Below are 15,228 nucleotides of genomic sequence, written 5' to 3'. Positions count from 1 at the left end.
GGGCACAAGATTAGGAAACAGGAGACCCAGGACCCAGCACCAAGACTGCGAGGCCGTGTGACCCTGAGTGGGCAACTCGACCTCTTCGGGCCTGTAAATGGGGAGAACTAGAGTTACCTATTCACTGGGTTGTTGGGCGGATCTGATGAGAGAAAACTCTAGAAGCTTTGGAGTCTCGGCCTCAGGATAAACCCAATGGCCTGGAACACAGCAGGCCATGGCCACCATCACTGGGGGGCTGTCTTGGGCTGCACTGGACACAGTGGCAAGGGGGGGCGGAGCGATCCGGCCCGACTCCCAGGAGGGCTCTGTGAGGACACGCTCTCCCCGTCACCGACTCCCACAGCTCCGACCCCGCCTGCTTGGGTTCACAGGGTCTCCTTGATCTGTTCCCTGCAGCAGCGCCTCTGGACATGCGGAGGGACCTCTCAGCAAGGTCTTCCGCTTGGCCTGGGACCATCAGGGAGAGGCAGTGTAACTGGAGACCAATAAAAGATGGCAGTTACTCGGCCAGCTACGTGAACGCACCTCTGTGAACAAGTAAGTCACGGACACTGAGGTTCTCCTTGGTGGCACCACGAGCCAGGTTGGCAAACGGCTGGTGATTAGGCCCCGGGTCTTACCTGCCTAGGGCCGCATGGTCTAACAGTAGCCACTAGCCACATGTGACCACTCAGACTTTAACTGACATAAAATTAATGATTTTAAGTGAAATAAAATAAAAAATGCAGTTCCCCAGTTGCGTGAACCATGTTTCAAGGGCTCAGTAGTCACACGAAGCCAGTGAATACCTCCACCAGGGCAGAAAGTTCTCCCAGGCAGTGTGGGGCAGGGTAGGTGGGCACCTCACTGACCGCGAGGCTGAGCCCGTCATCTTGTCACGGTCTCCCCCACCCCAGCCACACGGACCACAAACCGCCGACCGACAACGGTCACAGACCAACAGTAATACCCACAGCAGCAGGTGCCGTTCTGGGTACCCCCCGTGCTGGGCTCTGTGCTGACCGTGCCCATGGCGATCTTCACCGTGTCCTGGGAGGTGGGTGTAGGTCTTGCCTTTTTTCCCAGAGATTGAGTCTGCTGCCCGAGGTGGCACAGTCAGAACACGGGGGAGCCAGAGTGTGAACCCATGTTGGTGACTCAGGAGGCTAAGCTATTCACCACGCGACTTCTCAGTCCCGGCCCTCCACACGACCGGGAAATAAACAGCCCTGTCTGGTGACAGGAATCACACTGAAGGAGAAACGGGGCAGCGAAAGACAACGAAACCACCAGCGTGATCTCAGCCCACGGTTCTGGCTCTGCTCTCATTTCCAGAAGTTCAGTGCTCAGCCTGCTATGTGGGGGCTCTCCTGTGCCTGCCCCCATGCCCCCCGGATGCCCCTGCTCCCCACACCCTGCTCTTGGACCGGCTCCGGGAGGAGGTACCACAGGCAAGGCTGAAGCTCTTCAATCGTGCCAGGCCCCTCTTTCTCGGGAACGAGTCAAGGAAAAAAGGAGTGGAAAGGATTTAAGTGCCCAGAGTGGGCGTGAGGTGTGGGCTCTGTGCCTCCACGGCTATTACCTCATTCGATCCTCATGACAACTCTGTGAGGTCAAGTGGGAGTTATTTCCTTTTGTACAGATGAAGAGACAGAGGGTCAGGGAGGCTACAAGGCCTGCCCTGGTCACAGAGTTATGATCATTTCTAAAGGTATGATTAATCAAAAGCGCTTAGATTTCTGTGGACTCTTTCCATAAACCCAGTCCTCCGCTGAGCATGTCAGGAACATTAGCTCACTGACTCTTCCCGGCAGCCCTGTAAGAAAGGCATTGTTGCCATACCCATTTCACAGATGAGGAGACTGAGGCTTACTATGTCAAGTTAGCTGAAAGTGATCTGAATGGCCATCTGGTTAAATAAAAATATTCTAGAGCCAGTAGAAAGAAAGGACTGGGTGGGCCAGTGGTTCTCAACCAGGGTTGACTCTGCCTCCCAAGGGATGTTGGCATGTCCGGAGACACATTTTTGATCATCACGACCGGGAAGGGCTACGGGCATCTAGTGGGTTGAGGCCACAGAGGACAGGTACCTCACAAGGAAAGATCCGTCCCCAACTTTCACTAATACTGAGGCCAGAAACCTTGTGGCAGATAAGCATGAAAGGACTCAAAAGCATCTCTGAGACAACACGTGTAGCATCACATCATTAATGCTGAAAACACAAAGCCACAACCCTGTCTGTCTGTGTGGGTTTGCTGTCACCCGAAAGTCCCAGGTGCCGTCTCTGAAGAGGACACTGGGATGGAGTGAAATCCTTTCCTTTCTTCTTCTTTTTTTAATGAAATTATACTCATGGAATATTTGCAAAGGTATTTTTAAATAATATTTTAGGGGCGCCTGGGTGGCTCAGCTGGTGAAGCGCCCGACTTTGGCTCCAGTCACGATCTCACAGTTTATGGGTTCGAGCCCTGCATCGGGATCTGGGCTGACAGCTCAGAGCCTGGAGCCTGCTTCGGATTCCGCGTCTCCCTCTCTCTCTCCGCCCTTCCCCCACTCATGCTCTGTCTCTGTCTCTCAAAAATGAATAAATGTTAAAGAAAAATAAAAAAATAACAATATTTAAAATAAAATAAAATAAATTTTTTAATGTTTATTTTTGAGAGAGAGAGAGAGACAGAGTGTGAGCAGGAGAGGGTCAGAGAGAGAGAGAGAGACGGAAACACAGAATCTGAAGCAGGCTCCAGGCTCCGAGCTGTCAGCCCAGAGCCTGACGCGGGGCTCGAACTCACGAACCGTGAGATCACGCCCTGAGCCAAAGTCAGACGCTTCACCGACTGAGCCACCCAGGCTCCCCATAAAATGAAATAAAATAAGGGGCGCCTGGGTGGCGCAGTCGGTTAAGCGTCCGACTTCAGCCAGGTCACGATCTCGCGGTCCATGAGTTCGAGTCCCGCGTCGGGCTCTGGGCTGATGGCTCGGAGCCTGGAGCCTGTTTCCGATTCTGTGTCTCCCTCTCTCTCTGCCCCTCCCCCGTTCATGCTCTGTCTCTCTCTGTCCCAAAAATAAATAAAAAACGTTGAAAAAAAAAATTAAAAAAAAAAATGAAATAAAATAAAATAAAATAAAACAAAATAAAATAAAATAAAATAAAACAAAATAAAAGCAGAAGTCCTCCCGTTACTTGCCCAAGGTCACAGCTCGTATGGGGCGGGCCCAGGGTCTGCACCAGCTCTGAGCGTGAGCTCACCTTCAGCTCCAAGCCTCCACTCCTCACTAGCACGTGGGACCCCAGTTGCGGTTCGGACTGGGGGTCGACGCGCGTCCAGTGACGTGCCAGCTCCAGTCAACACCTACCTACTGCACAGATGCCTGACCCCAGATGGACCGAGTAAGACCAACTCAAGTTACTCGTGAGAGTATTTATGAAAACGATCACATAAAAAAATACCAAGCCCCAGTGGGAGAAAATTGCCCACGGGTCAAATCAGATAATGTAATCTCTGGAACGAAAGGAGACTTCCCAATAATGATAAGGGCGCTGGTGACAAAGAACACTGCGAGGCAGGCTGTAAAACGCAGGGCTGGGGGTCAGACCGCAGATCACATTCTCCTCTGTTCTCAGGCATGCCTGCTGAGCAGGGGAGCTTAGCCCAGCCCAATTAAGGGGTCAGCCCAGCCAAATTAGCTGGGTAAAAGCAGCCTGCATCTCTCAGATCAAAATTCTTTTCCCAGGCTCGTCCCCAGTCCAAAGCCCTCACCCTTCTTCCAGGGCTGAAGTGGGACCCATAGTTATCGCCAGCAGGGAGAGGAAGACACCGGCTCCTTCCCCGGCGCCCAGGTCCCTGCCTGCTTCTCCTCCAGCCAGCGCCTCCCTGCTCTGCCTTTCTCGTGCTGGGCCCTCTGCCTGGACTGCCTACCCATCCTTTAAGATCCGGTTTGCTCACCTCCTCCTAGAAGCCCTCCGTCATCCTCCTCCCAGTACCCTCACTGGCAGAGGATGTCAGGTGCCTGCCCTCTGTGCCCCACTAACACTCCAAACAAATCTCAACCCCCAACCATGTTATTTCTTGATTGTCTGTTGACCTGCCAGGTTCTCCCAGCACACGGTAAATCCCTCAATGGTGGCACTGAGCCTGTGGCACAGAGTTTTCGGCACATACTTGCACTTACATGTTGACAAGTGTTTTTTCAACGAGTTTATTAGTTAATAATATGCCAGAGAAAGGTGGTGGTAGGGGACGGGGGGGTGCCCAGGTCGACATCCCCCCTGTTCTGGCGAGAGAAGGCAATGAGTGGTCAGGGTGGAGCACAGGAAAATAAAAAAAAAAAAAACTCTACATTTTTAGCAAATACCCACTGAGTGTGCCAGATACTAGCTGGGGCTGCACAGAAGCTGCTGCCTTTATTCTCCACAATAAACAGTCTAGGCCTCACCTCTTTGGGTGCCCACAAGACCCAGCTGGAGTGAGGAAGGGGATTCTCCAGGCGGGGCCTGCCAGCGCCAAGGGGGAGGGCCCATGAAACCATAATTCAGAGGGGCACGGAGTCTGGCATGCTGTCCTTGTTTCAAAGGCTGCAGCCACAGGACCTCTGGCCCAGGCGAATGTCCTTTCTGTGCACACCAAGCTTGGCCTCCCACTTCCGTTTCAAGTTCTGCTTCCCTACTTCCTTATGCTGTGTGCTCCAGCAATGCTGATGCTTCCAGAATAGAGCATGTTGTTTTACGTCTCTGTGCACATTTTATTTAGTCTCTCAGGAAGGCCTTTACTCTGCTTTACTCTGTCTTGCCATCTGGCAAACTCCTTTTTTTTTTTTTTTTTTTAATGTATTATTACTAAGTTTACTTATTTTGACAGAGGCTGAGTGGACGGTCATCACACATGTGAGTAGGGGAGGGGCAGAGAGAGAGGGAGAGAGAGAATCTGAAGCAGGCTTCACGCTCAGCACAGAGCCTGATGTGGGGCCCGGTCCCACAACTGTGACATCATGACCGGAGCCGAAATCAAGAGTCAGACGCTGAACCGAACGAGCCACCCAGGAGCCCCTCATCTGGCAAGCTCCTACTGATCCCTCAAAACCCAACTCAGACATCGCTGTCTCCAAGAAGCACAGTGGCTTCTCTCCCAGGTGAGCTTATCACTCCACTCTCTATACTACAAGCCTCTATTTGTGCAGTGATCTACGTGTCTTCCTACAACAGACGATGAACGTCTCGGGAACAGGAACGGTCTTAGTTATGCACAGATTCAAATACACAGATCGGTGCTTGGCATCCGGCAGGTGCAACCTCATTTCTCTCTTCTCTCTAGTGAGAGTCACACTTCATAGCTTAAAATCACCCAGGAAGAGATTTTACGCCAAAGATGCTTACATCACAGTCAAGTCCTAGAAAATATTACCCCACTTTGCGTATCAGAGGGAATTAAATCCAGGTTCTATTTGTGGATTAATTAGGAGATCTGTCCTGGGGCAAGAAAGAGAATGCTTACCTTTCAGCTAATAGGGTTATGCCTCTGAATACATTATACACTGTCTGCCATCTCCTGCCTTCAACTCCCTGCGGCACACTCGGGAAGGAGGAGGCGATTAAGACACATTTGCTACAAACCTCAACGACTGATAATTACATCCCCCTTCCCAATCAATTGGGGCTCTGAAATGTGCAAAGGCAGGAAGCAGACTCGTCTGGCTTGACAGAAAAGACAAAACTGAGTAAGGTCGCCATGCTGGTGGATCACACGTGCTTCCGAGAATGCACTCAGATCGGGGTGGGGGGGAAGGACTGTGGGCCCCAAGAGGTGGACAGAGGGAGAAGGGTCCGGAGAGACTTACCACAATGATGTTCTCATGCTCCTGGGTAGTCAAGTTTGTGTTCTGAGGGATTGAATGGAGAGCGCAGGAGGGAGACAAAACAAAACAGAAACACTGACGTTAATAAAACGGAACATTTACATCTCAAAGGTCCAACCGGTGAAAAACGCTTTCAGCATCTCAGCGAGCAATGGTCACTTTTCTTAATTAAACAGATCAGAAGCCCCTCACAGGATTGGTCGGGAAGGGAGGAAAGCACGGCTTTGGGGCGGGGGGGACTGCGTTTCCAGTCCTGGTTTCACCCCTCGTGAGTTATGCGACCTTGGCTCCTCGGTGAGACTCGGTTTCTTCTCCCATAAATAGGGATCCTCTGTGGGCTTCAGTGAGAGGGTATACAGACAGACCTAACCGCACGCTTGGTGCTGCTCATGTAGATGCCACTGGGGAGCCAGGAGGCAGGTTCACAGTAAACACATAAACAGACTTTGGAATCTTGACTGTGTACCAGGCATAAGAGCGGCACATACATATTATCACAGCAGCTTTCCAGCTAGGTTCCCAGGGAAGAATGGTCTTCCATGAGCTGGCCAAACGTGGTTTAGCTAAATTCAAATGCCAGCGATTAACTTGCAAAAATAATATTAAGTGGAATGCGTTAAGCTTGTTTAAATTTTAGGGTTTTTTCCCTCCCCAATGCGGGATCTTCTTACCCAGCTGGTACCTGTTACCACCATCCTGTGCGTATGTGAATGAGGGAAGGAATGATCACGCGATAAATGAGAAATCATGGGAGAAACCAGAAACGGTCACTACCGTCTTCTTTCCTAGTTTCGTGTGGTGTTCGGTTTCATCTGTTTGTTCTTGGTGGAATGGGTTCTACCTGGTGTCGGTTCAGATTTCCTAATAGGGCCGCGTTTGGCCCCCGGTAACATGCCGTCTCACCGGACAGTGAACTGGCAAGATCGATGGCTGTTGGGTTCTAGAAACAGCCCCACCATGCGCACCACCTGGCATCACGTTTAAGGAGCATCAGGGTATCTGGCATTTACAAGCAGGTGAAACAAAAGAAAAGCCATTGGGCCGTGGATTTGCCCAAAGGGTGAAGACAGCCTTGGAACCCGGCCGGGGCGATGTCTGCCTCCTCAAGTCCCCGGGTTCCCATGGAGACAGCAAGGCCCTCGGGCTTAGAATCCAGGAACACACGGAAGGTGGAAGGATGTCTTTTGGAATCCAAAGGCTTTTTCTTTTTTGGACATTGGTGGAGTCTAAGCAGCCCATTTATGGCAGATGATTAAACATCAATAATTTTTCCGCCCAGGGTAGATGGAAACGTGGCTTTGGTCTTTCCTCCTGACTGACAAAGACAGCTCACTATGCCTCAGGCAGTGCGAGTGCACTCGGTAACCCTCATCCCACATCCTTCTTCTTTCTTACGATGCTTTTCCTGCTTTCCTGTCCACAGATGAGCTACCAGAGTCTCACGCAGTGCGGCAGCTGACTCAGGAGCACAGGTAAGAGACGGTGGGGTGTGGGTTTCACCCTCTCTGTCCTGATGCCAAAACCTGCATCTCTCTCTTCATTTATAAAACAATTTTTTTTAAATCTTTATTTATTTTTGAGAGAGAGAGAGACAGTATGTGAGCAGGGGAGGGGCAGAGAGAGAGGGAGACACAGAATCTGAAGCAGACTCCAGGCTGAGCCGTCAGCACAGAGCCCGACATGGGACTTGAACTCATGAGCTGTGAGATCATGACCTGAGCCGAAGTTGGATGCTTAACTGACTGAACCACCCAGGCGCCCCAGCATCTCTCTCTTCAAAAAAAAAAATTTTTTTTAATGTTTCTTTATTTTTGAGAGACAGAGCACGAGTGGGGGAGGGGCAGAGAGAGAGGGAGATACAGAATCCGAAGCGGGCTCCAGGCTCCGAGCCATCAGCACAGAGCCCGACGCAGGGCTCGAACCCACGAGCCGTGAGATCATGACCTGAGCCGAAGTCAGATGCTTAACCGACTGAGCCACCCAGGTGCCCCTCTCTTTTTATAAAAGTTTACTTTGAGAGAGAGCGAGAAAGACAGAGAGAGGGAGGGAGAGAAGAAAGTGCACACATGTGCAGGGAAGGGCACAGGCAGAGACAAAGAGGGAGAAAAAGAATCTCAAGCAGGCTCTGCATCGTCAGCAAGGAGCCCAATGCTGGGGCTCGATCTCACAAACTGTGAGATCATGACCTCAGCCGAAATCCAGAGTCAGATGCTTAACAGACTAAGCCACCCAGGTGCCCCCCTAAAACCTGCATCTCTAACCACTGAGCTATGGTGCTCAGCCCAAGCAAGGGCCAGTCCCATCCTTCGGGCCGTGGTGGACAGCTCTGAAGGGCTCAGTCCGTTCCTCACTGCACCTGTGCACCTTCCCAGGAAGAGCCTTCGGTAAATACAGATGCTGATTTCTTTGTCCCCGTCACTGGTGGTGGCCTGTGCTGTTCCGCAGGGACACTTCTCTCTCCCAAGGCCATTTTCAACCCTGGGTGGAGAGCACTCACTGAAAACGGCCACTGAATCATAGGGGACACCTGAACCCCAAACTGAGCGGCCTCTCCACACACTCAAGTCAACAAAGGCCCGGGAGGTCAGGGACGCGGCTCTGTCTGGCCAGCGGATGGGCAGTCCTTTCGCAGAACTAACGGCCCCTCCACCCCCTCCTTGGGGATCCTGCCCACCTCCTGGTTGGCTTGGTGACACCTGGAGCCTCGTAGAAGGAGACCCCGGAGACAACTTGAGTAAAGAGAACAGGCAAATAAGCTAGCCCATACAATCTACACAAGAAAGGGCAAGGAGGAGGAAGGATTTGTTTGTCTTTCCACCCATCCTCCCAGACCCTTAAGCTGAGAATGGTTAAGGTCAAGGTCATGACTACCACCTATGGCAATAAAAATGGCACTTATCCAAGTGACCCTGGGCAGGTGACAACCTCTTGGAGCCTCTGTTTACTCGTCTGTACCTTTAGTACTTACCCTGCAGGGTCCCTGGAGAAATGCTAAGTATCAGCACTAAATGCCTGCCAAAGTGGTCGTGACAGAGCCTGAGTGTCACTCAGGGAGGCGTCAAGCCTTACTCGGGGGGATGCTGCCCGGGCACAGCTCTGTCCAGCTCTGTCCCTTACAAACAACAGCTCTTACCAGTCAGACATGGTGAGTCATACTGACCCCTTGCCCGACACACAATAGGTATACAGCAAATGCAAGCTTCTTCCCTTTTTTCCTCTTTAAATGCTTTTATCTTTTCCCACCCCAGCACTTGGGGATCAGGTGCCTGAGAAGCGATGCAAAGGCCCACGGGTGCGCGGTCACATGTGACATTAACGCCGCCAGAGGTTGGCGACAGTGCCCGTCGGCCGCCTTCCCCATCGTCCTGACAGCGAACCTGATGTCAACGACGGTGTGGTGGTGGCCGGGACTGGTGGGGCAGGAGGGACGGGCAGGTGGTCTTGCAGGGAAAGCAAGCCCCAAGGTGGAATTTGCAGCCCCACCACTTGCTCAGGTGTTCCAGTGTCTCTGGACCTGAGTTTCCCCATCTGTACAACGGAGACAACAAGGCCCACGTCTCAGGGGAGACCGTACGACACGAGATGCCGTGCTGCAGGGCACCTGACGCCGGCCGCCACACAGCAGGCGCGTACTCGCGGTGAGCGGCCAGCCTCGGGCCTGCTTGCTGGGGCCCTTCCCCTGCTCAGGCGGGAAGCCGGGATTTCAGGTTGCACATACAGCACCCGGCCTGGCCTCCAATTCCAGGCCTTGACTGTGATGCATTTCAGAGCGTGAGTCTCTGCTCTTCTGCGAAATGAAGCTGTCGCACGCCCGAGGGCACATCTTCTGTTCCTCTACCTGCCACCGTCCTTGCAGCCCACCCTCTACCTCTTGCCGTACTTCCTTCCAGGGAAAGGGGTCCTCTGCTCAAATAGCAGACATGGAAGAAGGCCCGGGCCAGTTTCCTGGACTGATGGGCAGCAACCAGCTTGGGTCTGCGGGGAAAGGGGTGGCTCCAGGCAGCAAGGGGCTTGTGCTTCTAAAAGGAACCAGGGGCCACTCCCAGGGAAGGGGGACCGAGGCATTGCCCTGGGGCCGTGGAAAGTTCAAACCGGGAGTCATCAACACCAGCGTCCCCAGGGGCCCAGGCAGGCAAACAAACGAGACAGCTTTAGTATTTGTGGAGCGCGGAGAAGAGTGCCCGGGCCGGAGTCACAGCGTGTCCCCAAGTAGCCCTCGCCTACACACGAATGGCACGGCTGGCTCTGGCTGAGCCCCCACGTTCCTGTCTGAATCCCTGCTGGAACGTGAGCTCCAGGGGGGTGGGGGCTTGTCTTTGTTCCAATGCCCACACGGCACGCACCCTACCGGGGGGCTGCCTGGCACAGCAGAGTGGGTTTTCTGAGGCTCTGGGGGGTCGTGGAGGCAGAAAGCGACAGCCGCTTGGACCCCTGCAGCTGACGCAGGCCAGGGCAGGGCAAGGTGGAGACGGGTGGCGGGGGGCCGGCAGGAAGGCAGGGCAGTCTGGGGGCTTCATCGATGTGCTCTGGCTCAGGAAAAACTGGAAGCTCCTGAAATCTGCTGCCATCATCACCACCAGCCTGTCGTCAGGCCCGAGGCTAGTCCCCCAGCTTCGGTCGTGGGGCATGGCAGGGTGGTCACCACTGCCCCTTCCCCCTGCCACACCCCCGGGACGGCCCACAACGGGCAGACGATACAAACTCAAGTCCCATTCTGTTGCCTGGCACAGCGTTGGTGCTCGGCAGAGGGGGTGGGGGTGGGGTGTGCAGAATCAAGCAGGAGGCACGTCTTACCTCTGAGAGCAGTTTTGAGACGATTTCCAGTGGGGCTTGGTTGATGGAGTCATCCTGCAGGGGGGATGTCAGGGCCATGTCCACCAGAGTTCGGATCTCCTTCAAGACAACTTCCCAACGGCTTGGGTTACTCAGCACTTTCTTATATTTGTAAATCTTTTTCTGGTCGGGAGGGAGAAAGAGACACAAACATGTTATTGATATTCTGATGGTGGAAGAGGACACCAGCTGATCAGAGAAATAGATGCCCTAGCAGGTACAAGGCCCGAGAAACTGCCCGTGTGGACCAACCCTCCCGTGGGAAACTGACTCGCAGAGAAAGGAGAAGTCCCTGCCCAGGGTCACAGGCGATGTTTGCAGACAGGCCTTCCGAACACTAGCTGAGAAATCTCCACACTGTTTCCGATGACTTAAAAAAACAACAAAGCGATTTCTCTTTCAGATCACGTCTTCTCCCAAACGTATTCCCTAAGTTTTCACACGCAGGGAGGGTGGAAGGAAGCATTCGGGGGTCCAGAGAGAGGCTTTCTTTGCGTTGGAGGTACGGTTTCTACTCATCCCGACCCTAAGAGGTCCCTCTGGAGAGTGGAGTCCAGCTAAGAAAAAGGACAGACAGGCTTGTGGCCAGGTATTCAACGCTGGCCAGGTGGTGACAAGCCCGGAGGCCCCCGAGAACCACAAAGCGGACCTCAGTTTCCACCTGGTGAGTGGGGCGAAGCACATCCTCACCTTCGCTCGGGGCTGCGTCCAAAGCGGAGAAGAACTGGGGCACGGGCTGCTGTCTCCCTCGATGTGAGGCAGAGTGAGTTCCGCCTCTCTGACATCATGGAAACAGCAGCCCTCGGAAGGCGGAGGTCCCAGCCAAAGTGCCTCCCGGCCCCGGCAGCTGCCGGCCCCACTGTTGCCCTGGCTTGGGACTCTCCCCCTGGATGAACTCCTTCATTAAGTGCTCTGCTCCCTGGGGAAAACCTAAGTTTAGTGTCACCGCACCAAGCAGCCAGCTGGGGTGACGAGTCACAGTCTCTGAGCCAGAGTCTGAATGAAGGAGTGGGGAGGGAGGAGGTCAGGGTCCCCCACTGAGGCCGCCGGGGGTCTCCCTGACCCTTTCGTTCCTGAGTTATAAATGACAAAGTGATCTTGGAACCCAGCGCTTTCAAGGAAGTATCTGGGGATGTGCTCCCTACCAACCTGAGTTAACTGTGCTGGGTGAGGCCTCGCCATGGCACAGGAGGCAGACTTTGGACTCAGGCAGGCCCGGTTCTATGAAGCATGTCACCTACTGAGCCTCAGTTCCTCTTCCATAAATCAGGCAGGAAAATACTTTGCAGCCTCTTTCAGGGTGTGACTTTGACAAATTCTGGACCCACGATGGTCCGCCCTCTGTACGCAGTTACATGCACAGGCAGAGTCCAAACAGAATTAGCCACTGGCAACAAAAAGGGAACCCGGGTATATAACTCGTCTCTTTGGAAAAAGAGGATGAAATGCACAACCCCAGCGGTACAAATAGGGTCTCTACTTTCTTCCTCCCATTTGTTCCCAAACTCCACGATTTTCTGGTCTCTTACTTGCTCATCAGGCCCCATCACCACCACCATCACCCACAAAGCGAACTCACACCAAAGTCTGTTTCCCTCGTCAGCCCAGATCTTTCTTAAGCAAATCAGCATGGCTGGTCCCCGTACCCCGTCTTCCACCTGCCTGCCCTTTATTCTCCCTCCTGGTCTGGCTGTGGTCTGGCAGTCACCACGCCTCATCAAGAACCAGGGAGCGATGATGCCTCTCCGAGGGGCGGCAGGCAGAGGAACCCCCTGAAACACGGACTTGTCAATCACTGCAGATGCTCTAAGGACTGGAAGACGCTGCGGCGAGCTGTCAGGGGCGGACGTTCAGTGAACACAGGCAGTCGGTGGGGGTGACAGTGAGGACTTAGTGAATCCCAGGACTTTAATGACGAGACACAGCCGGTTCCCGGAGGCCTCCCTGGGCCGGTAACCAGCCTCGGGCCTAGTTACCGTCAGCTAGGCACCACCTCCGCCCCGCCTGGTCTGTGCAGAGCCAAAGTTCCCCAAGTCTAAAGCCGTGGAGACGCTTCCCAAGGCAAGAACCCGATCCGCCCCCGAAAGACGATGGCCCCTCTGAGTCCTGGACGCTGTGGGTTTGCTCCGTACCCAGAGAACTGCTTGCTTTTTAAGTGACCGTGAAATGGTCACGGAAACTCGCCGTGTATTAAGCCCCAAAGAAAACCACACGATGCACATTCATGTGTTCCCACAGCAGATCCTAGATGTGAATACGGTCTGAGCTGTAAGGGCCCTATCTTCGCATCAGCTGCAAGCTATTTACCTTTGAAAGAATAATGACTTCATTCTTTTCGTGAAAACGATGCCTGCTCGTTGTAAGCAATTTAAACTATGCTGAAACGCACAAAGAAGGGGATAAGTGAAAAGAGGCCTCCAAAATCCCACAACCTAGAAATAGCTATCATTAATCTTTGGTGAGCATTGTTCCACCCCACCCGCCGGAACTTTGCCAGATACAGCCAGCGTGTGGGGGTAGGTGGCCGTGAGGACCGCCCGCGGCTCTCCACACTCAGACATCACTGAGACCCCGAGGTAGCAAGGTCCGGGCAAGAGGGCCCACGGGGTAGCACCAGCCCGGGGCCCGCCGACACACCCCCTCCAAAGCGGGGAAGGGTGACACTCTCTTGTGAGTCCCCAGGCACCGGAGCCCTTGCTCAGTGGGCGTCCCCAGCACCTGTGGTCACAGAGGCCGAAGCTGCATTCAAAACCAGAGGGTCCCAGGGCTCGTGACAAGGGCCAAAGTGTAATGAGCTCACGCTACCCACCAGGCACTAGGCATTCCTGGGCATCAATCAGCTCTCTCCATCCTCACCGTGACCCGGGGAGCCGGGGACCTGCCGCAGGCCAAGCAGCCCCCAGAGTGGACCCTAAGACAAGAACCCAAGTGCAGATGGCTTCTTGACTTGAGAGGCGGTGCGGGGCACATCGGTGCAGGGTGTGGAGGAAGAGGCAGTCACTAACGGGGCACCACCAAGCGTTACGACTGGGCCGCTGTGGGACCCGCTGTGAATCGCGTGGGAGCTTGAGGAGACAGTGCTCCCCGCTCCCCTCCCCCAGGGAGCGAGGACGCTGCATTTGCCCGCCCACTCTCTGGACACCTCTTGTCCAGGGCCCCGCACCGTGGACAAACTGCTCTCGCAGCCAGAGAGGAACGTGCCCCCAGGCAGAGCCACGCGCGGTCCCGGTGAGCAGCCTTCAGAGTGCGGTGGCTCAGAGGGGCACCCGCAACCTTGTGCTGTAGCCTCCAGTGTCCTGCTCACACGTACGACTCTCACGGCCAGAGAGGCGTGAGTTCAGGACCCAAGGTCACACTGCTAGAAAGTGTCGGTTCAGGAGTCAAAATCGACTCTGGTTAATTCCAGAGGCCTCTCTCTTTCTATCATGTCCATCGGGGCCAGTGCAGACAGTGGAGAGGAGAGAGAGATTTACCGAGAGACACGGTGATTGGAGGGGGTTCAAGAATGCTTGGTGGCATTCAGTGACAAGAGGCTTGGAGAACCTGAGGCCAGGCGGCCAGGGCGGTGGGGGAGGAGCTGTGGGAAGGCGGTGGGTGGGGGCAGCAGGTGGACAGTGGGGCTGTGAAATCACGGTCATGGGGGTTAGACAGGCCGCTGGCTCTGGGACAGGGCAGCTCCAGGGCAGAGGGAAGCCTACCCAGGACCCACAGGGACCCATTCATTCTGCTGTGGTGATAAATTAGCAGGTTTCATCCCCCAAAACTCCAATGAGCTCATCTGGTCATGAATCACAGTGTGGTTGGGACAGGGACACCCCTGGAGCCCTGACTCCCAGGCTCCCAGGAGCCTGGCCCTTGGCTTTGCGGTATGATCCTCCCACGGAGCCCCAGGACGGGTGGGTGACATCTTGCCATGTCCAGCGTGGCCACCGGATTCTTTGGTCACGGGCCCCAGAGCTCTCTGGGAGGGGCTTAAAGCAGGGATTAGCAAAGTGCAGCAGGGGGCCCAAACCGAGCCCCCTGCTTCTTTCTGTGCAAGGAAGCCAAGAATGGTCTTAAGGGTTGCGAAAGAAAAAAACCCCAAAGAACATGGGACAGCAATCCAACGTTCCCTGCAAAGCCCCAAATATTTGCTATCTGGCCCTTTAGAGAAAAAGCTTGCCAACCCCTGGCTGAAAAGGTCAAGTGCAGTCTATAAGTGTGCAGAAAATGGCTCAGCATCGTGAGCCACCGGGGAGACAAAGAGACGTCACTTCACTCCCGCCAGGCTGGCTGTAACCAGAAGGACGACACCCGGTGCTGGTGAGGATGTGGAGGAACCGGGACCCAGGCACACTGCCGATGGCACTGCACACGAGGACAGCACCACTGGAAAGCAGTCTGATAGTTACTTAAAGCATGAAGCATACATTTGTCCTATGACCCAGCAATTCTGTTGCTAGAAATCTACCCAAGAGAAATAAAAACAGACTCGACGGAAAGACACGTACATGCGTGTCCCTAGCATTATTCATAATCACCTCAGACTGGAAATGACCCGGATGCCCATCGACTGATGAACA

At 54.1% G+C, this 15,228-nt stretch overlaps 1 protein-coding gene across 2 annotated transcripts in view; it reads right to left on the bottom strand.

The window, feature by feature from the left end:
- The window catches only part of LOC122209155 (c-Maf inducing protein), a 230,939-nt gene that overhangs the window by 40,760 nt on the left and 174,951 nt on the right, over positions 1-15,228 (bottom strand). Inside the window, exons 1-3 of one of the 2 annotated variants that reach the window (XM_042920865.1) lie at positions 11,816-12,005; positions 10,628-10,789; positions 5,816-5,857 (exon numbers count right to left, since the gene is read on the bottom strand). In XM_042920865.1, coding sequence (XP_042776799.1) covers positions 5,816-5,857; positions 10,628-10,789; positions 11,816-11,848 — 237 coding nt within the window. In that variant the 5' untranslated portion in view covers positions 11,849-12,005. Of the gene's footprint in view, positions 1-5,815; positions 5,858-10,627; positions 10,790-11,815; positions 12,006-15,228 lie in introns of those variants that run through there. The other variant, XM_042920864.1, reaches the window with a different exon arrangement.

This window comes from Panthera leo, chromosome E2 (assembly GCF_018350215.1).
Source record: "Panthera leo isolate Ple1 chromosome E2, P.leo_Ple1_pat1.1, whole genome shotgun sequence".
Taxonomy (NCBI): domain Eukaryota; kingdom Metazoa; phylum Chordata; class Mammalia; order Carnivora; family Felidae; genus Panthera; species Panthera leo.
The sequence above is the reverse complement of the archived record's forward strand: the minus strand, read 5'-3'. Positions and strand labels throughout refer to the sequence as shown.